The 25794-nt window shown below is 40.7% G+C and overlaps 1 protein-coding gene across 1 annotated transcript in view; it reads right to left on the bottom strand.

Moving 5' to 3' along the window:
* Positions 1-25794, bottom strand: part of SLC22A3 (solute carrier family 22 member 3) — an 88812-nt gene that overhangs the window by 20133 nt on the left and 42885 nt on the right. The window contains exons 4-5 of the mRNA XM_019663783.1: positions 24335-24503; positions 23352-23469 (exon numbers count right to left, since the gene is read on the bottom strand). Of these exons, the coding sequence (XP_019519328.1) occupies positions 23352-23469; positions 24335-24503 (287 nt within the window). The remainder of the gene's footprint in view (positions 1-23351; positions 23470-24334; positions 24504-25794) is intronic.

Below are 25794 nucleotides of genomic sequence, written 5' to 3'. Positions count from 1 at the left end.
TGTTATAACCTACCTTTGTTTTAAAGTCTGTTTCGTCTGGTATAAGTATTGCTACCCCATTTTTTTTTCATGACATATCCTTCCCATCCCTTTACTTTCTGTCTATTTCTTTCAGTCTGAAACGAGACTCTTGTAGGCAGCATATGTAAGGGTCTTGTTTCCTTATCCATTCAGCCACCCTATGTTTTGACTGGAGCATTTAATCCTTTTGCATTGAAAGCAATTGTTGATAGATATGTAGTTATTGCCATTTTATTATTTATTTATTTATTTATTTATTTATTTATTAAAGAAGTCCCTCTGAGATTCCTTGTAATACTGGTTGGGTGTTGATGAACTCCTTCAGCTTTTTCTTGTCTGGGAAGCTCTTTGTCCTTCGATTCTAAATGACAGCCTTGCTCGGTAGAGTAATCTTGGTTTTAGGTCCTTGCTTTTCCTCATTTTAAATGTTTTCTGCCAATCCCTTCTGGCCTGCAAAGTCTCTATTGAGAAATCAGCTGACAATCTTGTAGGAGCTCCCTTATAAGGTATTAGTTGCCTTTCTCTTGCTGCTTTTAGGACTCTTTCTTTGTCTTTAACCTTTGCCATTTTAATTATGATGTGCCTTGGTGTTGGCCTCTTTGGGTTCATTCTGTTTGGGACTCTCTGTGTTTCCTGGGCTTGTATATCTATTTCCTTCCTCAGGTTAGGGGAGTTTTCTGTCATTATTTCTTCAAATAGGTTTTCAATCCCTTGCTCTCTCTCTCTCTTCTCCTTCTGGTACCACTATGATAAGAATATTGGTATGCTTGATGTTGTCCCAGAGCCCCTTAAACTATCCTTAAAAAATATACATAATATATATATTTTTGGATTCTTTTTCTTTTTGATGTTCTGTTTGGGTGTTTTCTGTGACTTATCTTCTAAATCACTGATTCGATCCTCTGCTTTATCTACTCTACTGTTGATTCCCTCTAAGGTATTCTTCATTTCAGTTATTATATTCTTCACTTCTGACTGGTTCCTTTTCATGTTTTCTACCTCAATTTTTATGTTTCCTATCTCTTTATTGAAGTTCTCACTGAGATCACTGAGCATCATCGATATAGTCAGTGTTTTGAACTCTGTGTCTGGTAGGTTTCTTGTCTCCATTTTGTTTAGTTCTTTTTCTGGAGCTTTGTTCAGTTCTTTTATTTGGGACATGTTTCTTTCTCCCCATTTTGGCTGCCTTCCTGTATTTGTTTCTATGTATTAGGTAGGGCTGCATGCCTCCTGGTCTTAGTACAGTTGCCTTAGGTAGTAGGTGCTTTGTGGAGCTCAGTGGCACAGTCACCAGAGCCAGCTGCTCCAGATGTGTCCTTGTGTGGGTTGTATGTGCCCACCTGTAGTTTCGCCTTGGTGGTTGTTTGCATGTCAATGGGAGGGATTGACCCTTGGGTTGTTTGGTTGTGAGCACTGGCTGTGACTACAGTGGAGGAGCTGTTGTGTAGGGGCTGACCCTATGGAGCAGGATTTGCTTTAGCAGGACTCTGGTGCCTAACCATTCTATCCTTTGGGTGTGTTGTCCTCGGAGGCGGCCAAGTGATGCTCTAGCTCAGTTCAAAGCTGGTTACTGGGCATGCCAGCCCCAGGGCCTCCTGAGAGGGGACCCACTATAGGCCAAGTTCAGCCTGTGCCCTGCTCGGGGCCACCTGGCATGAGACAAAGTCATGAACCAAGGCCAGTTGTCACTAATGCCAGGTTTAGGGCTGCTCAGCCAGAAGTATGGGACACACCAAAGCCAGGTGCTTCTTGTTTGGGTTCTGAGAACCTTTGAGAGTGCACCCACCCTCTATCTTATTCAGCCTCAATCTCCACTGGTTTTCATGGCCAGAAATTGAGACTTCTCTCCCTTGCACTGAGACGCTGGGCTGGGGACCCTGGTGTGGAGCTGGGACCCCTCACTCCTTTGGGGAGAACCTCCACAGCTGAGATATCCCTCCCAATTTTTAATAGTCACATATGAGTGTGAAACCAACCCATTCTGTGTCTCCGCCCCTCCTACCAGTTTCTAGGGGGCTTCTTCTGTATGTATGTCCGTATTTGTAGGGCTTCAGTTCAGCTGGCTTCAGGTGATTCTCAATGATGGTTGTTCTGTAGTTTAGTTGTAATTTTGATGTGGTCACGAGAGGAAGTAAGCACAGTATTTACCTACTCCACCATCTTGACTGGAACTCCCAGCAATTCTTATCTTTTCACTCAGGGCTTTTCTACAACTCAAACTTGGGTCAGCCTGGTTGTGTTCTTCTGACTATTCTCTTCTCTCTGTATTACTGTTTACCTGAGCACACAGCTGATGAGAATCCTTTCTTTTTTCTTTTCAAAAGCAACATTTACAACAATTTATTAGGGCTTTCTTTTAGTTTCTCTTCAATCTTCTTATTTTCTGCCTATATCTATGATTTCTATCTACTAGATAAGACTGAACGACTTCACTTTCATTCAGGCCCCAAATGTCAACACCTTAGAATTCAAGGGAAATCATACATCACATATTTCAAGTTCTCTGGTCAATTCAGGTAGATAATTTGATATTTAAACACCTTTGTAGACTTTTCAATTATTTCTGTTTTTTAACTGTTTCTAAGTGATAAAATAACTGAGCATTTCTTGCTTTCATGTCACCTCTGTAGATGTCACCTTTTCCTGATTAGATCTCTTGGCTGGTTAAGTCACTACATAAACACAGAATTATGACATGTTGGATTTTGATGAGACAACAGAGATCTAAGCCACAGGTCAGCAAACTTTTTCTGTAAAAAGCCAAATATTAAGTACTTTTGGTTTTGTGAGCTATAATATTTCTGTTAGGAACTACTTTACTTTCCCATTGTAGTGTGAAAGCAGCCATAGTTGGAAGAGAAACGGATGATTGTGACTGGGTTCCTATACTTTACTTACAAGAACAGGCAGTAAGCCAGGCCCACAGGTCGTAAGATGCTGCCCTCTGAATTAGAGGGTGAGTGCTGGAGGAACTTATACAGGCACTACTCTTATTTCCATTACAAAAGAAAACGTTGAGGCTCAGGAAAGCTAAGTAGCTTACCCAATGAGGACCTGCAGACTGTAAGTAGATTAACCAAGACATTGTTTTGCTAACCATTATGCTATGCTGTGTCTGCAGCATGCAAAGTATAATGCTTATTTTATTTAAAAATATGCTTGTATAATTTCATCAATGTTTCTCACAGGATAGTGGGATTATGGTGGGTTTTACTGTCTTCTTTTTGGCTATAAATATTCTTTTAATATTAAAATTTAAACCTATATTATTTTTGTAACAAGAAAAGACAACTCACTTTTTAAGCAATGATTTAAAATAGACACTAGCGTACCTATTTTGCTGTTACTCAGTATCATTCTCTCTCTTTCTTATAATAGAATTCCCACTATGCACACATGCATGTGCACACACATACAATTCATCAATTTATGTTTTCAGGAAAGCTGACTGTTTCCAGTTGTAAGGGAGGCCTGATTACCTAAAGGTATTTCTATCCTCTATGCTAGTGACCTATTCTGAACCAATGAGGAATGGACATGTGACCCAATTTGAGCCAATGAGAAATAGACAGGTGACTCCATTGGAACCAGTGAAAAATGGGCATGTGACCCAATTTGAACCAATGAAAAAAGGGCTTCTTGGAAAGTTCTTCATTGCCCTTATGTCAGAGGTTCCTGAAGAAATCTCTCTCTTCCCTCAGGGAATTAATGAGGAAACAGTGAACTCAACCAGATATTAGCAGCCATTCGACACCCAGGAGAGAACCAGTATAAAAAGGAAGCTGCCCTGTCAGCAGAGCATCAAGAGGGAGAAAACCATGGCTTGAGGAGTTTGTTGAGAACTGAGTCTGGCCAACTCAGAAACTTCTATAACTCTAGAATTCCAGATATATGAGCCAGAAAATGTGCTTATTGTCTAAGCCTGTTTAAGTCAGTTTTCTATTACTTGTTGCCAAAAGCAGAATTATGTGGAGAATTTAATCCAGAACAATGCTTTTACTTTAAGAACTGACTATTTTAGGCAAAATAATTTTGTATTGGATAAAATAATTGCTTCAGTATTCTAGTTCACTGTGTAAAAATATTTGGTATTTGCCTTTATTTTAACCTTTTAAGATTTAAGATCAAGCAGTCACATGCTCTCCACATTTCCAAAGCACCAGTTTAATGCCTGATGTATATCCTCTACCAGAAGACTATGAAGTGCTGATAACAAGTGAAGGTAATCAAAGCCATAAAACCGATCTTGCCTGCCCAGTGAATGAGAGGATTAATAGTACTTCCAAGCAAGTGAGTATTTTGCCAACTTAAGAACAAACCCAGCTGGTCTTTGATTTACCAACATGTTCTCCACAGTGACGCAGATATTCTGAAAGATGACCCACTTTCTGGGTGTTCATAGATCTTGAGAGGCTAAAAGCTGTATCTCGGATGGAATCCATCCAGTAAAATCTTGGCAGTGCATGTGCAGTGACCGCTGCAGCTACTAATCTCTTACAACTTCCAGCTCCGTATTTTGAAATTAAGCTGTGCTTCTTTTCATCGCCAAAGGGTTACAAAATTTTGCCTCCTCTGAGTCAGGTACAAAAGAACAGAGATGCCATATCGAGTGACTATATATACTTTTAAATTCGTTTTATCAAGATATAATTTACATGCAATAGAATTCAGCAATTTTAAGCGTACACGTCTGTGAGCTTGGCAAATTTGTAGAGTTATATAACGACCGCCAGCATCATGATACGGAACATTTCCTTAACCCTGAAAAATGTCCTCCTGCCTCTTCATAGTCAATCTTCTCCCCACACCGTTAGCCTCTGGCCACCCCTCATCTGCTTTCTGTCATTACAATCTTGCTTTTCTAGAATTTCACGTAAATGGAACCATACAGTATATTGTCTTTTGATTGTAGCTTGGCATTGTAATTTGTCATACATTTATGCCATCTACGTTCTGTGTACGCACTTTAATTTGGAGCAAAGGGAGATGGGAAATGCTCTTGGTAACATTTGTCTGCTTGGGGGCTTGTTGTTCATGGAAAAAGGTATTGCTCAGGGTTGAACTGCACATGTTGGTTTCCTTTTATTTGTTTACTGAACTGATTGCTATTTGCTCTGTCTGTCTTTTAATGTTCTTAATTCTGCCAAGACTTTTGTGTTATGTCAACAAGAATGTACCCTGTATTAAAACAGTGCTTTATTATCTTTCTTTGATGAATCTAGCTCTGTTTACAATTCCTCCTGGTGACTTTCTGAAACATTTATTCAAGTTGACATTTTAATTTAAATTGCCAAGGAAGAGACAGACATTATAAATAGCAACCTGTTGTTAATATGGTGTTCAGAGCTCCTCCGATGCTTCTGGTAAAGACAGACAACCTAACAGAGTCAGGCCAGAGATACAATAGTTCACTCAGAACACTTTTTGTCGGCACCTCATTTAAACTCTATGAGCCTTAGGTCTCTCATCAGTAGCAGGAGGTCGTAACACTCACCTCATTATCATTTTGGAGATTCAACTAGATAACCCTTTATATAAGAGGGACGAGTGCCGCTGATTAGCAGGGTCTGCCACAGGCAGGGGAGGAGACAGTGGCAGGTGGTTGCGTGTCCAGCCTTTCAGTTTCATCTGGTTGTTCTCAATAGGTAGGTTTTTTTCATCAAGGAAAGGTGAAGACATAGACGACAAGGGGAATTTATCTGTTCTTGAATCTAACCCTATAATTTAGTCAGTACAAGTGTCATCATAAGCTCTGTTTTTTTAGAAGTTTTTAATCTCTAAGAAGTCTGTATGAATAAAAGACAGAGGGTGCCCAAAAAATGTATACACATTTTAAGAAAGAAAAAAAAACTGTATTAAAATTGTAATAATATATACCCATAGCAAAACACAAATACAAGTCATGTGCATACATTTTTTTGGCATCCCTGGTATTCCTTGAGGTTGGGGCTCACTGATTTGGAGGACCAGGAGCCACCCTCAAAGTCAGACTACCCATAGGTCTTTCCTACAAGCTTTGGGAGCTGGAGGACAGGGGTGGGGTCAGAAGTGCACAGTGGCTGCTATGGTGTCCCCATCCTCCTACCCTCCACCTCGTGGACGACCCATCAGAAAGAGCCAGCAGCAGTAGGCCCAGAAATAAGTATTTAACATCATACAGCTTCAGCCAGCCTCTAGGTGGCAACAGTGTTACCTGTCATCCATAAAAGAGAAGTCACCAAATTACCCATAGTGCATTGGGAATTTTTAAAAGCCTCTTTATCCTTTACAACAAGAGTAGATAAAATATTTACCATATAAGAGCTCATATAATAAAGGAACAGCCAGATGAAAATTATCATGAGTATTTGATGCTTATTAAAGTAGTTAAAAACAAGTCCTGTCACCTAGACTAATGCTAGCCAATAAAAACATAATGTGAGTCAACTATGTCAGTTTAAATTTTCTAGAAGCCACATTTTAAAACGGTGAAAAAAAAACCAGGCAAAATTCGTTTTAACATGTTCTATTTAATCCAATCTATCTAAAATATTCTGTCAACACGTAATCTATACGAAATTCCTAATAAGATAGTTTGTACGCTTTACGTCTCACTAAATCTTTGAAACCCACTGTGCAGTTTACTGTCACACTACATCTCAATTTCAACTGGCCGCATTTTAGGGCCCCGATGTCGCACGAGGCTACTGTATTGGACAGAACGGATCCAAACCACCTTGGGCCCAGCCAGTTCTTTCGTGAGGATACTTTGTAGAGAAGATATTTATTCCATTCGTCTGAGTCTGGCCTAAGAGTGTCCCTCCCCTCCCTCCACGACTGGGCACACTGCCTAGAACAGCAAAAGTGCCTCTATCTAGAGGTCCCAGGAGTGAGCCAAAGTGCAGCCTCAATATTAACAAAGGTTAACGGGTTGCAGCTGTGGGTCATGTGCTGGAACATTTCTTCATTTCTAAAAAACAAGTCTGAGCGGATTTTTTGGGGGGTGGGAGAGGTGTTAAAATAAGAGAAGGAGAGGAAGAAAGAAAAGAATGTACTTTTAGTCCTAAAACTCTCATCCTAAAAACTTGGAACTTGGGGGAGAAACACCAAAATTTGATGTGAGTGGATTGAACTAAAAATGTCACTGAGTTCTCCAATAGCACTGATAAATGTCAATGATCATTATGGAAACAGAAAAGTTCTAAATATCATACTTTAGAGAATGCCCAGTGCTTTCAACTACAGTGGCATATTCTAGTACATAGAATTTTTAGTTCTGTGAATAGTCAAGTAGAAGTCACTAGTTAGACAAAGATTTTTTTGAAGAGGGAGAAAAAGCTAGAGCAAGTAAACAAAAGCAAATCATCTGATATATCACAAATAAAAATAAAAACCACATACAGATATTCCCCCACTTTTCAAAAGTTTGCTTTATGCCACTTCACTTTAATGAAAGCTCTACATCAGTACTTATTTCCACTAACCAAAAGAAATCCAAAGAGGATTTCTTACTTTTAGGAAAAAATGCCAAAGCAAACATAGCGTTTAGAGTGTGTTTAGAAGCGAGCCTTTAATAGAGGCAGAACGCATCCTGCAGCGAGGGTGGCCCCACCAACCTCCTTCCCTGGGAACTACACTCGGCCTCCCAGCATCCAGCCCCACAGCTCTGGACGGCATCTGTGAGCATCTGTGCTTTATCCCCATTTATTTTGTGCATCCATTAGCAAGATGTTTGCTATGGTAGGTAATTGCCTCTTTGCTTTCCGCCATTTTGGCTTTTGGAAGTTTTCACAAGCATGCCTTGCTTTTGGATAGCAGGTGGGAGGGAGCCTGTACTCCCATTCATCAAAATTCTTATCATTTCTGTTTAGTCTTGTGAATGCTTCAGACGCGATTTTAATAAGAACACCGTCTTTGACATGATAGTCATAGAACATAAACGCATGAGACGGCCTTTCTCCTCACAGCTTGGGGAGTATTTTCCACGAGGTCCTGCTAGCTTTTCCCACACCCAGTCCTACCTTTTCCAGGCACTCAGGTGTCTGCAGGATTCCAGTAACACTGCCACTACTTCGCCCAGTTAGTGACTTTCTGCCTGGGCCTGGGAGCGTTGGCAGCCCTTTCTGTACAGGCCAAGGCCAGAGCTGCAACAGGCCTCGTCACACAAGTGCCCAGGGCCCTGGGAAAGGGCGAGTCCAGGACAGGATTCTCGTAAGAGCCTGCAGGTTGGGGCCAGCTGCCTCCTGTATTCCTGCCGGTCTTTTTCTCAGGAAGCCGGGTTTGTCTCCTTTTCCCCCTTGTACAGCTCTTACCAGGCTCTTAGCAAGCCAGCAGCGGGGCCTTGCACAGCCCCCCGGGTTTGGTTCACAGGCATCTATCTCTTCAGGGTGTTTTGTCTAAGTCTCTGCCCTGAGCTGGCTCCCGCCTGAAGGCCGTGCCCATGGAGAGGCCTCGCTGCCATCCTGTTCCCATTCCCCACGTGGTCCACGGGGCTTTTTCCCGCTGGGCACATGCTATCTTGTCTCTGCTCCCGGTATGTCCCAAAGCTGTGGTTTCTCTGACTGGAAAACCGGTTGTCATTTCTTTTTCCATTACATTTTTCCACAGGAACTTTAAATTGTGTTTATGCTTTGACCAAAGTATTATATAGTTTTTTCACCAGTTATAAAGGTGAAACTTTCCCTTTGCAATAATAATTTGAATGGAAAAGCGTTTATCTTCCTAAGTCGCTTTTCTCAAACCGAATCCTGTATTCTTAACAATTTTCTTTTTTTCTATTACAAGAGCTCTGTGGTGGTACTCATCAACACTGTTCGCCAAACATTTGTGGTTCCCCACCCCATTACAGCGCATGATAAGGTGGCCCTTCTTGGCTCCTTGTGGTTGTGAGGGGCCATGGACCCAAACCCGCCAAGAAGTTATAAGCATGTAATTGCTGAAGCAAGACCCTCAGACCCCTCCCTATTCTGCAGGGATCCAGGCAGTGGCTGCTAGGACAGTGTGGAATAAAGTGAGGACTCTGTGGCAAGAAGGGGAGTTCCCGCCCCCTCCATGAACTTTGTGGCACAGAAAAGAGTTAATCCTTTGCTTTGTCAAGCCACCGAGAAACACACATGCCCTAGCTTATCCTGCATGATAAAGACTCTGTGAATTCTCTACTTTATTAAAAAAAAATCCTCTGGTCCACACCTTCTTCTTGATAAACATTTTTATGCTAAGTAGGAAATATTATGCTAAGTATTATGTTTCTGTTTTGAAGTAATTGAACTAAGACTGTTCAATTTAAATTTGGGAAAATTGCAATTTTTATGATTTTGCCTGTTTCTGATCATTAATCAGTCCTTTGGATAAAATTATACCATTAAAACTCCTAAAAAAGAAACGAAGACTATTTCTACTGCATTTTGAATTCATCGGCACTAATGAGTTTATCACAAAAATCAACCATAAAAGTTAACACTGAAACAGAGAGAACCCCAGGTAGAACTGCCATCCCATTGAAGCTTTTAGCTAAGAGCTTAAGTCGCAGCCCAGGTCATGAAAAAACTAACAAATCAAATTTCAGTCCCCAAGAATATTAATGAAGGTATTATTGAGTCTTAAAATCATGATCTCTTTTTATATTTATGGAATGTACTCATACACATTACCTCCTTTTAGAGATACTGAGGGCCGGCATTATTGTCTCAAAGCAATTCTCAGTTTTTAAAGAAACACTTGAGTATTGGAGGAACATTCATCTCCCTTCTGTCTTTGCATTACTGATGTTCAAGCTTTGAATGGCAGTTCCGCTTTATTGTAGAGATGAACAGTTAGAGAACAAAGTCCAGAATTGGAAAGCGTGCTTGAGAGCATGATGAGTATGGGGGTGCTTACTAACAAAAACATATTCGTCTTTTAAGGCTAAGAGCATGAAGATGGCTGTCTGGTAACTAGGTAAGAATCTGAGCTCTAAGCGCTCTGAATGGCACATTGTCTATTTCTGCAGTCACTGGGAGAAATCAGTGAAGGATAACCCTGGCGATCTGTCCATCCTACATACAATCTGCAGCACAGAAGTACATGTTTCAGTTACTAATTATTGGGTGCCTGTAAAATGGTAGACAGATTTTAGGTTGCAAATGAATTTAGACTCAGAAATGCAAACTTGATAAGTGATGAGTCTGCTTATTAGCTGGTGCTCAGAAAACTGGCTCAGTATTGAGACATATAAAGGTGGGTCTCCACCTCACACTCAAAATGGTGGCAGACTCCAGAAGAATTCATGAGCATAACTCTACATTCAAAGAAAGATGACAGGGGGCCGGCCGAGTGGCTCAGTTGGTTAAGAGCTCGCTCAAGAGTTTGAGCTCTGAGCAACAGCGGTTCGAGTCCAGCCTGAGCTGAGCAGCCGCTGAGCTGCCAACAGGTAGCAGGATGGCTCAGCTAAAAAAAGAAAGAAAGAAAGAAAGATGACAGTCACCTAGTACAAGGCCTGAATGCAACAGTTAAAGCATAAGCTAATAAAAGAATATCTTTGTGGTTTTGGGGTGCAGAAGAATATTTCTTAAACAAAACTCATAAAAAAAATCAGTAGGCAAAAATACACCCTGATTTGACCTTATCAAATCCATTTAAGAGTTTATGGATTATTGATCAATGAAGAAAAAAAATAGCCAAAGCTAATGGGTAGCTAACACCAACAAGGGGATAATATTTGGAATATAAAAGGAGACCCTATCAATCAAAGGGGACAAAGCCAGTCCAATAAATCCAAGAAGTCCAAAAAATCCAATACACACGGGCAAGGACATGGGAGGCAATTCATGAGAAGGAGCCCAAATAGCAAAGTAAGGTGCACGAAGATGTGCAGAGTCTCACCAGTAACCAGAGACGTGCAACCAAAAACACTCAGGAGGCTGGTCACAATTAGAAGATTGGAAAATACGAAAAGTCTGTGTGAGCAAACAGCACATTCAATGGGTGCAGGCAGAAAGCTGCCTGGCCTTACTCAGGGCACTCAGCTAACGTGCCTCCCAGGACCCAGAGGTCCCACTTGTAGGCATTACCCTCCATAGGAAACCTCACCAAGGTTCCAAGGCGACATGTATGAAAGCATACATAGATTGGTTTCCATAATTAACAGACGGACTGACCCATATCCAACTAGAATATCTTTCCATTTATAAACAAACACAATGAAAATCAAAATACACTGAAATAATTTCCAAGCACTTACATATAAGATTGAAGCTGTTCTTTGACTTTAAATGGGAGGAAAACTTTATGCTTAGTTCTATTGAACTTATCTATATAATGAAAGTCAGTATAAGTTAAATAGGTAAGGAACAACTAGTAACTGAGAGAGACTGAAAACAGCTCAAAGAAGAAAAAAAAGAAGCAATCACGGAGAATTTGAGAAAATATAAGGTATCGTGAATGCATGTTGGGAGACATTTGAAAGTGACTATTGTACAGAGGTTGTTTAAAAAGTAGATGTTTTGAACACAGGGCTCAGTAACTACTTGCTGAATAAATGGATGAACAAATGATGATAAATTCCTGCTACAATTGTCTGTGTCAACCTAATTTTGTTTCTGGGACAGCTTCACGTCAGTTAAATGGTTTTTCCAAACATGTGGTGACCAAATAAAATGTTTAGTAATTCAGTTCGTAATGTGAAAAATATTTTCAACTGAAATAATTAATAATCAACTTGTTGAGCTTAGGAGGCTGGTTATTTTTAAACAACAAAGTATAATCAAAAAGTTTACAGAACCGTGGCAAGAAAGGGGACTGTAAGAAATACTATAATACATGAAGTAGATCCTATATTTTACTCAATTGTCAAGAGTCTATCCCCTGCTCGTTTTAAAGCAGCCTGTGTACATATAGCATGTAAAGCGTTATGAATTGCAGAGTGAATGTTTTGAGTTGTCTGAAATAAAATTAGTCTAACTCATGTCTCAAAGAGAAGTGCTTCAGCCTGAATGACTACACGTACTGATCAAACCATGAAGGTAAGTGCTTAAACTCCATTGTCCCCTGTGCCATAAAAGCCATGGTGCTGAGTATTCACTAAATAAGCCTTCCTCAGTCTTCCTCCAGAACTAAATTATTAGTGGCGTGTTGGCTCTGAACTGTAAGCAGGAAAGAGAGCAAGGATTTACCTTTGGGAGCTAGTAAGGCAATTGTACACCAACTTGCTCAATTCTTCCTACTTAACATGTAGACCTTGTCCATGAGGTCAGAGAAAGAGCAGAATACCATGAACTTGAGTGTATTTTATTGAAACAAACAACAACAACAACAACAAAATGAAGGAATCCTGAAAGTTGTTGTCAAGAATTCTGTGTTTGTCAAGACTCTCTGGGGTCCTTCTGCTTTTCCTGAGAAAGAACATCATACAACTTTAACTCGCAGAACTCAGGCAACATTTGTTCAACAGATGGAGACTAATCTTATTTGTGCTTACAGATCAGTGGCTCTTTTCCTTTTTAAGTATAAGAACTTCTGGTTAATGTCAAAGAATTTAATGGTTGCCCACATGATAGGAATGGTGCGTTTAATTTCTGTTCATTGAGACCACACAATGATACCAATTTACTATGAACTTAGTAACACCTTTCAATGCATCAGTAATTATTAATCACAACGGCATCTACCTTCGTCTGAAAAAAATAGTACCTATTTATTCAAAATGTGTTAATTTGTTCTATAAACAAGGCTTGGATGCAAATGGTTTGTGCACTTTTGCAATAACTCCATGGCCCCCAAGGATCTGTGGCCCATTGGGACAGACTGCCACATGATTTTTCCATCAACTCTGGAGCTAAGGTTACAGCAGCTGGGTGACAGGGGTGTGTTAGCAAGAACGTTGCAATCTGCTTATCAGGGTTTCCTCTCTGTCACACTCCATGCCCATTACTAGGGAAGGTGACAAAGTTTTGCTTTTATAGGAAAGGCTCCTCTAGCAGACAGTGTCCTTGGTTCAGGCCATTTTCCCCAACATTCCCTGAGTTCATCTTCTGGGAGGGTTATGAACACTTCTCCACTCTGGAAGGCCTCCTTTAGTCAGCCACCTTAAGAAAGGTACATTCACTATTTGAAGAAGAAGGCTTCCTCTCCGTCAGGTCCCTTTTCTGTACATTACACTTCCTTCTCTCCAATAGTGCCAGATTCAAAGAAAAGAGAAAACAGCGCGGGTCCATATGATTTGTTCCAGACCAAGTAATCTAGTCATCTCTGGATTTCGTGGGCCTCCTCCTCTTCCTAGCTGCACATGTGAAGAAGCGTTGCAAAAGCACCCAGCCATGTGTTAGCTGTATCTTAATTTTCACTTTTTCTAAGGAAGGGGGAATTTAGCCCATGAAAATCTAGCACCTGATACCTTTTATACCATCTTTCTGGATGGGACCTCGGCGTGTTTTCTCTTACTATTTAGCACAATTTCCTCCTGTTTTTATCTCCATCAAAGGAGCACATCTGTGTACACCAGGAATCCACTTAGCCCTGGAGAACTGAAATGATTTCGTCCACGCCCCAGGCCACATCTCTTTTTGTTAGATTATTTCGTGAAGAAAGGTGATTTTCCTGGTGGGCAGAAGATCCGGCGAGCAGTACTCTCATGGTAACAGCAGCTGTGGGTTAGGAATGACGACAGGGAATCCCTGCCCGGGAGCTGGACAGGCAGGGTTCTGGGAGCTGTACCCTCATCACCTCACAGCAGGGAGCACTTCCACAAAGAGCTAGTATTCTCTCATTCGTTCACAGCAGGGAAGCACAGTGATGTGGACTGCAGAAACTGGTTTTGCCAAAACACAAGAACGGGCCGAATGGCACAGGCACAAAAACATTTGACAAAGCTGACTATCTTTCTCCCTCACACAGACAGGGCGTGACGATTTCAAAGAAGGCGATGGAGGGCCATTCTCTTGGCAAATGCTCAAAAAAGAAAAAGAAAAAAACAAACCCACTCTTCTATTAGAGAGAGACCCAGAACTGAAATAATTGAATTAAGCATTTTCACGATTCCCGCAAAAGAGAGCAACCACTATTAACAAAATAACATAAGTCTGTATGGCTTACTCATTTTGTTTTCTATTTTAATTAACTTTGTTTGTAATGCCACCAGGACTTGGGCTAGGACAGAAAAGGGCCAATACTTCTCTGCCATCCACGGGGTGTGAGGGCTGAGAGGGGAGGCCTACTGTTCCAAAGAGCAAGGGTCACCCTTTCATAAGGAAGAGGGAGGGGGCCATGATTCCCAGATTACATAACTAATGGATGACTAGATGAAGTGACCCTAATCGTCACTGAGGAGCTTGGAACGCTCCCCCTGTGTCATAACCCAAGGTCTGCCTGTGAGGTTGGCTGGAGTCTCAGCAGCACGGACAGCAGAAGAAGTGTGAGTGGGAGAGGCTTCGTCTCCCCACCTGCCGAGAACGGACCTGTTTCTCCAGATACAGAGGCAGTTGTGGGCGGAGGGGAACACTTGGTTCTTCTCTGGGCTGGTCCTGCCATCTATGGTCTGGGACCCGCCCCACCCCGGTGAATGGGGTCTCAGCAGCAGGAGTTTCTAGAAAGGACAGGTACCACATCACGAAGGTGCAGCATGGAGCTTTAGGACAATGGACACGTGAAGACATAAGCAACAGCATCCTACTTTCAGGAGAAAGAGCAGGCATAAATCAGGCAGCGGGCCAGGGCCCCAGTCTCAGGCCAGGATTCAGGACCAGGTTAAGAACTACAGTAGAAGCTGGGTTGGGCAAGTTGTACATTAATTATGTGCAGCTTTTTGCATGTCAATCATACGTCAATAAAGTGGCTTAAAAAAAACATCATTTCACGTCGAGACTTCAAATAAAGGCTGCAAAAGTTTAAAAAGAAATAAAGAGGAAACTTGGTAGGCGCCTGTCAGCAGCTTGAATCTGACACTGGAAAATTCTAGGCCCCACCCTGTAGTCAGGCCAGGGGTCCCACCATCATCTCAGAGGCATCGAGGTCCTCGGGGGTCTGGGAGGGACCTGTGAAGCCAGCATCAGTGAATCGCTGGTATCATCTTCTGAGCACAGCCAGGAAGGTGAGGACTGACCTAGTCAAAGGGAGATCAACTCACCCCAGTTTGCTTGAGACTCTTGGATGTAGCTCTGAAGCTCTACATCCCAGGAATCCCCCCAGTCCTGGGAAATGGGGACATCTGGTCACCCTACTGGTCACCATCTGAGTCCATTAGTTGTCCTGGGTTTTGCAGATCCAGTTACTGGTGAGTAACATGTCATCAGACACCAGGACTCACTGATAGGACCAAACAACACAGAGTTTATACAATAGTAACACCAAGGCTTTCCTTTCACGGTTCCGATGAATACTTTTCAAGCTTTAACTAGTATTGAAATGAAATGGGTAAGGTCTTGACAAAGGAATAGCCCAGTTATTTCAAGAGGGCCTCTGGAAGGTGAGTCCGGGGAGATGGGAGAAGGCCGTTTCTCCAGGGTTCCTCACAAAATGCTCCTCTTGGGCGAGGCGGCCAAAACGCTGCTGGGCCAGCCCATGCTGCGATCTCATTCTTTAAGGGATATGTCACTTGGATTCTAGCTCAATTAAAGCCATATGATGCTGTGGAACATCCGCCCCTCAATATTTGTATGGGTTAAATGCGAGTCCACTGACCAGGAGATTTTAGGCTGAATTTCCTGTAGTGGAAGGAACTTACTGTTTAATCACCCAGCATCGGAAAAAAAACCTCACTCTGGATTCAACAGCCCATCAGTTTTTACTGTAGCATAAACAATGTTCCCTTTTGTTACAATATTGTCTTATTTTCAAATGGTTAAAGATATGGAAACTTGTTAGAATAACCATTTAGATATCAGCCATTTATAAAACTTAGGCTATTTCCAAGAATGTGTTTAAGTGGAGTATGATTAAATTAATTTCCAGCTCCAAAGGTCCATTTTCATGTTTGGTATATGAAGTGTACTGCCATTTTTTATGTATTCAAGAGCATTCTAAATTAAAGCCTATGTGGCGGCATGCATATTAATCACTGTTATGTGTCATTTTAAGGCTTTGCGGGCAGAATTGGCACCATCCACTATGTGAAGTCCAAGAATGAAGATTTACCTTTGTTCAGGGAAAGCACTGCATGAATTCCCACTGACTCCCTTCCCAATATCCTTTACTATTTTCTAGACGAATACCTGTCCCACTCTCGACATAGGCACTGGACTGGAGCCCCCTTTGGGTACTCCCTGGGCTTAAGCTACTTTCTCTGGATATTTTGAAATAAAGTCCATGCAGACAGTTTACAAGTCCCAAATCTGAGATAATAATTACACACAACAATCAAACAGAGATAGCATAATAACGGGACTAAAATGTGACACAGCTCTCATGGGCTTCATGAAAGTCAGGGTCATGGTATGGTTCCTCTTTTGGAAAAACAAAAATTATGTTTATCAAATCCCCCTTCAAAAGGAAATGTCAGAAACAAACATTCCCAAAGCTGGAAAGTCCCTCTCCGCAGCAATATTGGTGTTTGTGTGACAGTTTGTTAAAGTATAGAAGAAGATGGCGGCTATGAAGAGTTGGAAGTCTCTCTGGTAACTAAGGTAATCTGAAAATTAGCCTGGCACTTTCTAATGAGGTTTTAATCTTTTATATTTTGGAAGTACATCAAAGAGTGGAATCATTTATGTTGATGACGATCCCTTTGGGATTAGAAAGCTCAAATGTCAGTTCTTGATGTCACCTAAACATGTCACCATGGGCCCTGCCCATGAGCCTGTTTATGCACGAGTGAGTATAACATTGGGTACAAATGGTCCTCTACTTATGACTGTTCGACTTATGAGTTTTTTACTTTATGATGGTGTAAAAGAGATACATATACTAAATTATATGAGATATGAGATATTCAATACTTTATAAAATAAAGTATTGTGTTAAATGATTTGCCCAATTATGGCTCATGTAAGTGTTCTGAGCTTGTTTAAGGTAGGTTAGCTTAAGTTATGATGTTCGGTAGGTTAGATGTATTAAATGTATTTTCAACTTATAATATTTTCAACATACAATGGGTTCATTGGGATGTAACCCCATTGTAAGTTGAGGAGCATCTGTACTTACAGTTTAATAAGCTGTAGATTAGCTATGAAAGATGAACTATATAGGAATATCATGAAAATAAGGAAATTACAATCAACCTTTATAGGTTTATTGGGCCAACAGAGCATAACAATATCACAAACAAATATAGTCATATTCAGTTCTGTAGTATTAGAGGTGCTGTTAGAGTTGTAACCTATGATATTTCACGAACATATTCCATACAAAGACAAGGAAGAGGTAGAGGAGTGTAGGGGGAGAAGAGGGTCTTTCCAATAAGGGCCTTTAAAAGCCCTTATTGACAACAAAGGAAATCAAAACTGTTGCCACAGTTGTATAACCTGGGTCAGTAACTGACAGTGTCTCTTTGATCAGTGTATTGGTTGACTATTGATAGATAATGCTGCATAACAACCATCGATCTTAGTGGCATAAAATAATAAGCATTTATTGAGCTCACACATTTGTGGGTTGGCTGGGAGACTGCAGGGGAAGCTCTGCTAGAGCAGCTATGCTGCAAGTGTCCCTCATTCTCCTCTGGGAACAGTAGGAAAGCCTGGGAATATTCTTCTCAGGGTGACGGCTGAAGCACAGAGACTAAGCCCAACTGCACAAGCACATTTCAACACTCGGCTGCATCACATCTGGTAACCTCCCATGGGCCAAAGCAAGCCCAAGGTCAAAGGGCAATACATGCACTGCATCCATCATGAGAACGAAGCAAATTTCACTGCCATGCCGAACATCAAAGGAGCCAAGAAATATTTTCATCCAATGGAAAGCAGGGAGAAGGTGGGACTATTTCAAACAGTGATCAATCTACCATAATCTGATGTCATCCAGATAACCAAAAATCTGTTGAATCACTAAATCCTATTCTGGACATTGACCCATCTTTCGGTGTCTAAGCCAACCGTCCCTCTGCGCTGGGCAGCTACCTAGTGTTTCACATTTCACCCATCCTTTGATCCTTTCCAGTTTCTGTTTTACTTCCTGTGAGCCTCGTTTGCGTTGGTTTTTGATTTTGGACTCTCCTTTTCAGTGAGTCGTAGTTACGCTATTGGTATATTCAGAGAGCCTGATGTTCTGATTGCCTGTATCTCTATCGCCTAGCTATCTCTTCAACGGAGTCAGGGGCCAGCCAGGAATTCTGGCAAATGAAAGCACGGGGACCAGTGAGTCGGGGAGCCCAAGGTTATTCACCCATGAAATGAATAACATCCATGTGAGATACAACTGAGATTTACAGGACCACCAATTCTCAGAATAATCCACCAGGTTGAATGTTGGAATCAAATCCATTGTACCTATTTCTTCTCTTAAAAAAAAACACCAAAGACCAACCTTTAAAATTCTCTGAGCAGACAAAACCAGTTTCAACATACAAACAAAGCTTAGTTTAGCTTATTTTACAAGCCTAACTTGACCTGAGGCATTTCTTGCTAATGCCTCTGGAAGTTATGAGCACAACTTCAATTGTTTCCCAAGATTGATATGAGATAACTACTGACCAATTCCCTATCATTTAAGAATATTCTAATACTATAACCAATCAATGCCAAGAAAGTCACTGCTTTCTCACTGTATGAGCTGCTTTACACCAACATACCCCTGAGCCTCATCCCATGTTTTGATTTGAGTCCTCACAAGTTGGCAACGGTATTTCCGGTGTGTGTACAATAAACTTTTACTACATATTACTTCAGTGATCCACCTGGCTACTGTGGCTATTTCTGAATTTTGGATACTTCCCACATCTTCCTTCCCAGGGGATTGATGTAATCCTAGTTTGTAGTAAATTTAGGTTATCTTCTGTAATATGGAAGCTCCTTTGGTCATTTTAAGCTAGGTCCTTCAGTACCCCTTAAATAGACCAAGACCTCTGGCACCAGCAATGGAATAGGCTAGGGTTGGGAGGTCGGTGAGGCTCTTGTGACAAAAAGGGAACACGGGGCTGCCTGATGTCATAGGACTGCTTTGTTTCCAAGCACACTTTTTCCAATTCATTCTAGACTTCACTGTAACCTATATGATGTGCACCCCTAGGATGTGGAAATTGGAGAGGTCTTGAGGGATGAGGTAGTTTATATAGTAATAAGTGCTTTCAGAAGTCAGGGTTTACTGAGAAGAGATTCTGTGAAGAGGGAAAGGAGGAGCACTGGGCATCAGCCTTGGGCCTGGGGAGCGGTCATTGAGGTCATATCCGGACAGCAGGGACACCGGCCAAGGCAACGAAAGGACGCTGAAGGTTTGCTGTGACTATGTAAACATGAAGTTTCAAGGTGACCCTAACATTGACATGGGCAGTAGTTATTTGGGTCACCAAAATATAGTAATTGACATCATTACACAAAAACTATAATAGAATCCTGCTTTGATTTTGGTGTTGGAGTTCAAGTAAAATGTCTGTGGTACTGGCCTGTATTTCTGAGTTCCGTAAAGCAGTATTCTGTACATTATCATGCTTTGTGGGAGCATCAGGATCTCTGAAATAAAAAACTATGGTTTGGCCTATCATAGGACTGAATTCAGCTCTTAGCAAGGTGTTCTAAACTAAAATGTGAATTCCTTCCCTTTTGGAAGACAATATTTTTATTTTCTGCTTATGTTGTACAATCAAAAATGATTTGAGATGGACAGGTTCAATTTAAAGATATTTGTTTAAAAAAAAAATCTGTGCACCCTTTGAGGAATCGGTGATTCCAAGTGTGAGACTAGAGCTTGGAAGATGGCGTGGAAAACCTCATGGTGCTAATGAGCAAGGAAGCATTCAGGAACTACCAGAAGTGTGGCAAAGGGACCCAGAACCAACAAAAACGAGCCTCATCTGTCCAAAGGTGGGCAGTTTGAGCATCAGTAAGGATAATAACAGTAACTGCAGCGGGTTGAAACATATATGGTATGTTTAAGTTCAGGAGTTCATCATGAGGCTTAAAACCCCACAACACACCGTGCATTGATCACCTTTGGAGGATGTAGGGAACCAACTCATAATTTTGAAAAGGAAGAATTATGCTTGTATCCTGTCTTTCCCATAGGAACTGTATCTCAGAGTCACTGAACAGTTGATGGGAGATGTTAGTCTTCATATAAGTATTCCAGTAACAAATGAAAAAATCGTATTAAAATTAGATGATGTCATTTTTCAACCTCTGATGAATTAATAAATCCAGTCAATGATTACCAATGGCAGCTAAAATCACAAAGAGAGGCAGACACTAAGTGTCTCTTAGTGGATACGTACTAAGTCACTTATGATGTAGCCTTGCCAAAAATATTAAATTTAAACCTGGTTAAACTTTAGATCTAACTACCATTTACAGGGAACACAAGAGACAAAATGTCATGTTAAACGATCCTAAGAGGTGTAAGCAACAAGAAATCGTCTGTAGAAAACTCTATAGGAATAAACACCTGTCCCAACAGTGTTCTTCACCCCCCCCAAAGTTACAAGAAAAATAGCAGGAACCTATAGATTAAAGAAAAGCAAAGAGGCTTATCCAGCCAATCACAATATATAAATGTCATCAGGATCCTAATGCAAACAAACACGCTGTAAACATTACAAGACAGTCAGGAACTCGGAAAAACTCACTTGATATATGACATTAAGAAATTACGGTCAATCTTTTCTAGACTAGTGGTATTGAGATTATGTTTATATTTTCTGTTTTATCTACCACTGCCCTCCCAGTTTGCTCTTATCACATTGGCTACCAGTCCTCACAGCTGGATCAAAAGTGTGATTATCTGTATTCAATTTTAAGAACCAGATGAATATTCTCTTCCATTTGTTTGACAGTATCCCAAAGATAGCGCTCACATCGTCCCAGAGTTCATTCAGTACATATTTATGTGTTTCTATTTCAGAGATACAATCTGAAATATTACAAGGTGAAATGATATGATATCGGTATTGGTGGGTGAGAACTATAGGTGGAGTACAGAAACAAGTAAGATTGGTCTTGAGCTGGTAATTGTTGGATCTGAGTGATGCGCACAAAGAGATTCATTAACCCATCTTCTCTTTTTGAATATGTTTGAAATTTTCCACAATAAAATTTTAAAAAAGAATAACGTGAAAACTCACTGGAGTAACAAAAACAGACAAACTGAACACCAAACTTGACTTTGGTGGGATGTTAGAGTAAATTCCCTAGGGAAGCTGACTTCAAAGCTGGCTTTCAAATGGAGACCATCTGTCAAACTGCTCAAAGCTAGAGCTAACATGTCCTGGATGCCACTGGATCCATAGTTTCTGATCTTTGACAAGCACAACCATGTAGAATGTTGACCTCCCTCCTTTTGAAGTGGTCTGTATGGAGCTCATGAATTAGAAGCAGGTCGGTGGGTCCGTGGGAGCAGCGTGGAGCGGGATAGTCATAGGACATGTGACAGGAGCTTCTCTGGGAATCATCCTCCGGCCTCTTAGCAGCACTCGTGATAACACAGGACATGCCTGGTTAACGTGTGTTTTATCTCACAAGCCAGCAGCATACACTATTTTTTCCTATAATCTTAAAACCTATCAAGATCTTATATAGGCTTAGCTCTGGGGCGACAGGTGCCATGTCTTTAGGACACTGCTGAATGAATAGCAAAATTATCCATTTGACTCTCAAAATCAGTACCAATTGTCATACATTTGATCCAGCTGTGAAGACCGAGAACGAATGTGATGAGAGCCAGCTGGGAGGACAATGGGATACTTTTTTCCTAAAAGGAATGCACAGCTCAAGTGTGCTCAAAGAACAACAAGGATCAACTAGCTTAGTGGTTAAAACAGACCACGTTTGAGCTTTACCATATATTTTATGATCCGTAAACCTCAAGGTACATCACTAATCTACTTCCAACAGGAACAACAACTTGGTCATTGGTACCTTTGTAAACTCAGAGGCTACTGCTTGTCGCTTAAAATAAGAGTGAAAACTGAAGGTAGAAATCCAAATATATCTGTTCACGCTCTGGGGGGCTGGGGAGGGAGACAATAATACCAACAAAACCCAGTTTTTGACAGAGTGTTTCTATGGAAACAAACTGAATACTACAAAGAAAACAATGTTAGCAACCTAATATTCTTCAGGGTTTATATCAAAGATTCATATTTTTCACAAATTCTTCTCTAATATTCCTCTTAAAAGAATCCTTCTGTTATTCTGCATTCACTTAAGCTTTCCAACTAAAGCATTGTCATATATTTTTATAGTTAATCTCTAATTATTCAGGGGTTGCTTCAAATATATGTGTATGTCTTCAACAGCATATCAATTCTTCCAAAGGGCAAAGAATGAGCTTCTCATCTCCCCCACCCCAAATTTCTCTTCATGCAGTGATAGAGAGGCACCCAAAAAGCCTTCACTGGAGGAAGGGAGGAAGGAAGGACAGGCAGACCAAACAACATATGTAAGTCCAAAGATTGAAATATTACATTATTGTGGGCTGGCCAAGTGGCGCGACGGTTAAGAACTCGCTTGGGATGCCAGAGGGCCCCAGTTCGGATCCCACATATGAGGGCCAGTGACACTGCCCTCTACAGCTAAGATGCTGAACAACAGCTCAACCTGGTGCTGGGCTGCCGTGAGTTGCCGGCTATGGCAGGTGGGTTGCCATGGGCTACCGTGTGTAGCCAGCAGCCAGCATGAGCGGCCAGCAGCCACAGTGAGCGGCCGTCCAGAAGCCGGCGACTGATCTGCCTCGCCCGGGAAGAGCGCAATGATGGTGCCAACTTGGGCCAGTGAAGCAACGTCCTCCACAACTAGACTGAAGAACAAAAGGACAGCAACTTGTCTGTTCCCCTTCCCCCAATTCCCCAATAAAAATCGTAAAAAAAAAAAAGAAAATATTACATTATTGTTCTAAACACTCTGCTTCAAATAAATCGCGTTTTTAAGACTAAATTTAAAGATAAATCTTTAGACTAAATAAAATGTCAAGAAGAGATTTATATAGTTTGTTCAATTAAGATGAATGAATGATTAAATACTATGGGGCCCACAGTAACTAAAGGATAATAATTCAGGTAAATTGGTGCAACCACTAAACTATGGACTAAATGACCAATGCACCTTAACTATAATGCTCTTGCAACTTCAAAATCATTTCTTCTTTAACAGACCTTATGATCCTTCCCAAGGCTTTTTGTGTTTTTATTTAACAGCCAAACTAAAAAGGATTTTGTCAGATGTTTAATAATTGCACATAAGTGACAAAGTAATTTACCCACTTTAACAATATTTTTTACTAGTGATAACTAAAATTACCTCTGAGTAATTTGGTGAGAGATATTTCCCATTGCATTTGGCAATGCTCCTCAGAATTTTTAATGCTTTATCTCCTTTCTTCCGAGTGATCAGCCAGCGGGGAGATTCAGGAACCACCCTGGTAAGAAGGGAGCAGTTCTGAGTTCTGAGTAGGAATTCCAACACCTAAAATTTTTGACCCGAGTTTCTCTACCAAAATAGATCTTGCAATTAGATACAAGGTTAGGAGAATCTGAGAGTTTAGAATTCGGAAATGTAGATTATCTTTGCAAGTTTATGATGGAAGGGAAAAAATGCTCACTTGATAGCTGGATCATTGCTCATAATAAAAGTAACTAATATTACATTGCTCTTATAAGACCAGGCTATCCTAGAATATAGTGTCCTCAACTGCACCTATGAAAAGAACTAGGATTAAGTGAGCAATGAGGAAGAGGGTAAGAGCCCAATTCATGGAAAGTGATTTGCCCATATTATTAAAATCAAATCAGAGCAATCATTAAAATATGTGAACTCCATTAAGAGTCAGATGCATATACCTGTAGCTTTCTGATAACTTCATTTTTTTATGCTCTTAACATTTTCTTATTCCTCAGAGAATTCCTGAGCAATATTAATTTGCTTAATAGAACACAGAAAGAAGCAAATCCATTTCATTGCATTTATTTTGTCTGTTGAAATACTGGCAAATATTACAAATATCTGTAGCTTTCATGAAGATATTACAAAATAATAACATAATCAATACTCTATTTAGAATTTTGTGTTTTCATATTTTATTAATTTATTTTAATAACCACTATTAGACAAACAATGAATAAATAAGCTCTATAAATTTTCAGATTCTCTAGAAATTCTCTAGCCATTTTGGGGATTTTAGAAAAATCTCCTTAATTGCTTTCATTTTCATGTTGGTTTAGAAGTATAGATTCTTCATTTCTGTGGAATGAAAATAAATTTAATAATGACCAAAATGACATTACCAGTAATAAAGGAGGAAGAGAAAGTTGGGCAGCGTTATGGCCAGCTGGATCCCCTGCCAGTTGGGGATAAAGTAGGCAATTCCTGGGAGAATTATGATTCCGAGGGTGAAGAACATCTGAATCACAATTCCCACGATCCTCCTTTGCTTTGAACCTACGATTTCTGTGACTGAAGGGAAACAACAAACGCAGAGGTTAAGGAACCTCAAGATTGGCTCCAAAATAAACAAACACAGATGTAGAACCCGTTACATCCATCAGCATTGCTAGAATTCCACAGAACTCTTCAAACTTGCAGGCTTCCACAGGCACTGACACAATGGAGATGAACGCACTTTCCTCTACTCTCTTCTTTGCAGGTTACCAACAAGCATTGGCACTGTCCTCTTAGATGCCCAGATGGTGTTTTGGGTATGCAAAGAATGTATGTGTTGGTTTTAGGAAAGCTTCCATGATGACTATTTGGAAAGGTCGTTGTAATGGCCCAAACATAAAAATAATAAACTGTCTAGATTTTATCACTGGATCGCTAAAGATTTGCATATGATAGTCTCTTTGGAAGATCCATTATGACTCTACAAATTGTACCTTGTCTCTATAAGCTCTATATTAGACTCTACAAATAATTTTTTCACTATCGCAAGGTAGTTTCTCTATCAAATGATAATTCTCTCCACAATGTTGGATGTTTCATTTATGTGGTATTTCTTTAACAATCACATAGAGAATTTTACTGGGGACATTCTTTTCTCCCCCTCCACTCCCACTAATCGGTTTCTAAGTGTCACTAATTCTATCATGATCATCCTGGGATATGCTACCTTCGTATTGCCTTAAGATCACAACTTTCAAAATTCACTAGATTTGGGTTTCCTTAAAACACCTACTATTCCAAAGTTATCGCTTCTGACCCAGCCAGTGACAGTCAACTCTCCTAGCACTCTCTCATTCCCGTCTCATAAAAAGACCTTCAAAGGATGTCCAAAATGGGCACTGTTTGCGGAGGGATCATCTAGCAGTAACAGAAGAGAGTGGAAGCCCAAAGACCTCGAGGGATCATCCAAGAGGAGCACTGAAATGTCCCTGATCACAAATCCACCATGACTCTTAGGGTAAGAGGCCAGTCCCACTCACCACTGGAAATGGAGCCAACACTAGCAGCCAGGACTTTTCCAGTGTTAAGAGCAAAGAGCAAAGGGAAGGTTGCCTTTCTTTCGTACTCAAAAGGTCAAACTTTCTAGCTACGAAAGATAGCAAAAGTTCATAAACGAACTTCTCGTTTTCAGGTCAGATCTCCTGCATGGTGAAGAGCTCTCTACTTATGGGAAAGGAATAGAACACAGAGAGGTCATCTCACACTGTATCGCATAAATACACAGAAAATTCTTTAAAAATCTTTCAAGGACCTACTGGAATTTTTTTTAATGTGATATCATATAATTCTATCATCAGTATTTCCT

This window comes from Hipposideros armiger, unplaced genomic scaffold, assembly GCF_001890085.2.
Source record: "Hipposideros armiger isolate ML-2016 unplaced genomic scaffold, ASM189008v1 scaffold_404, whole genome shotgun sequence".
NCBI lineage: Eukaryota > Metazoa > Chordata > Mammalia > Chiroptera > Hipposideridae > Hipposideros > Hipposideros armiger.
This window is presented reverse-complemented; position numbering and strand designations above follow the sequence as displayed.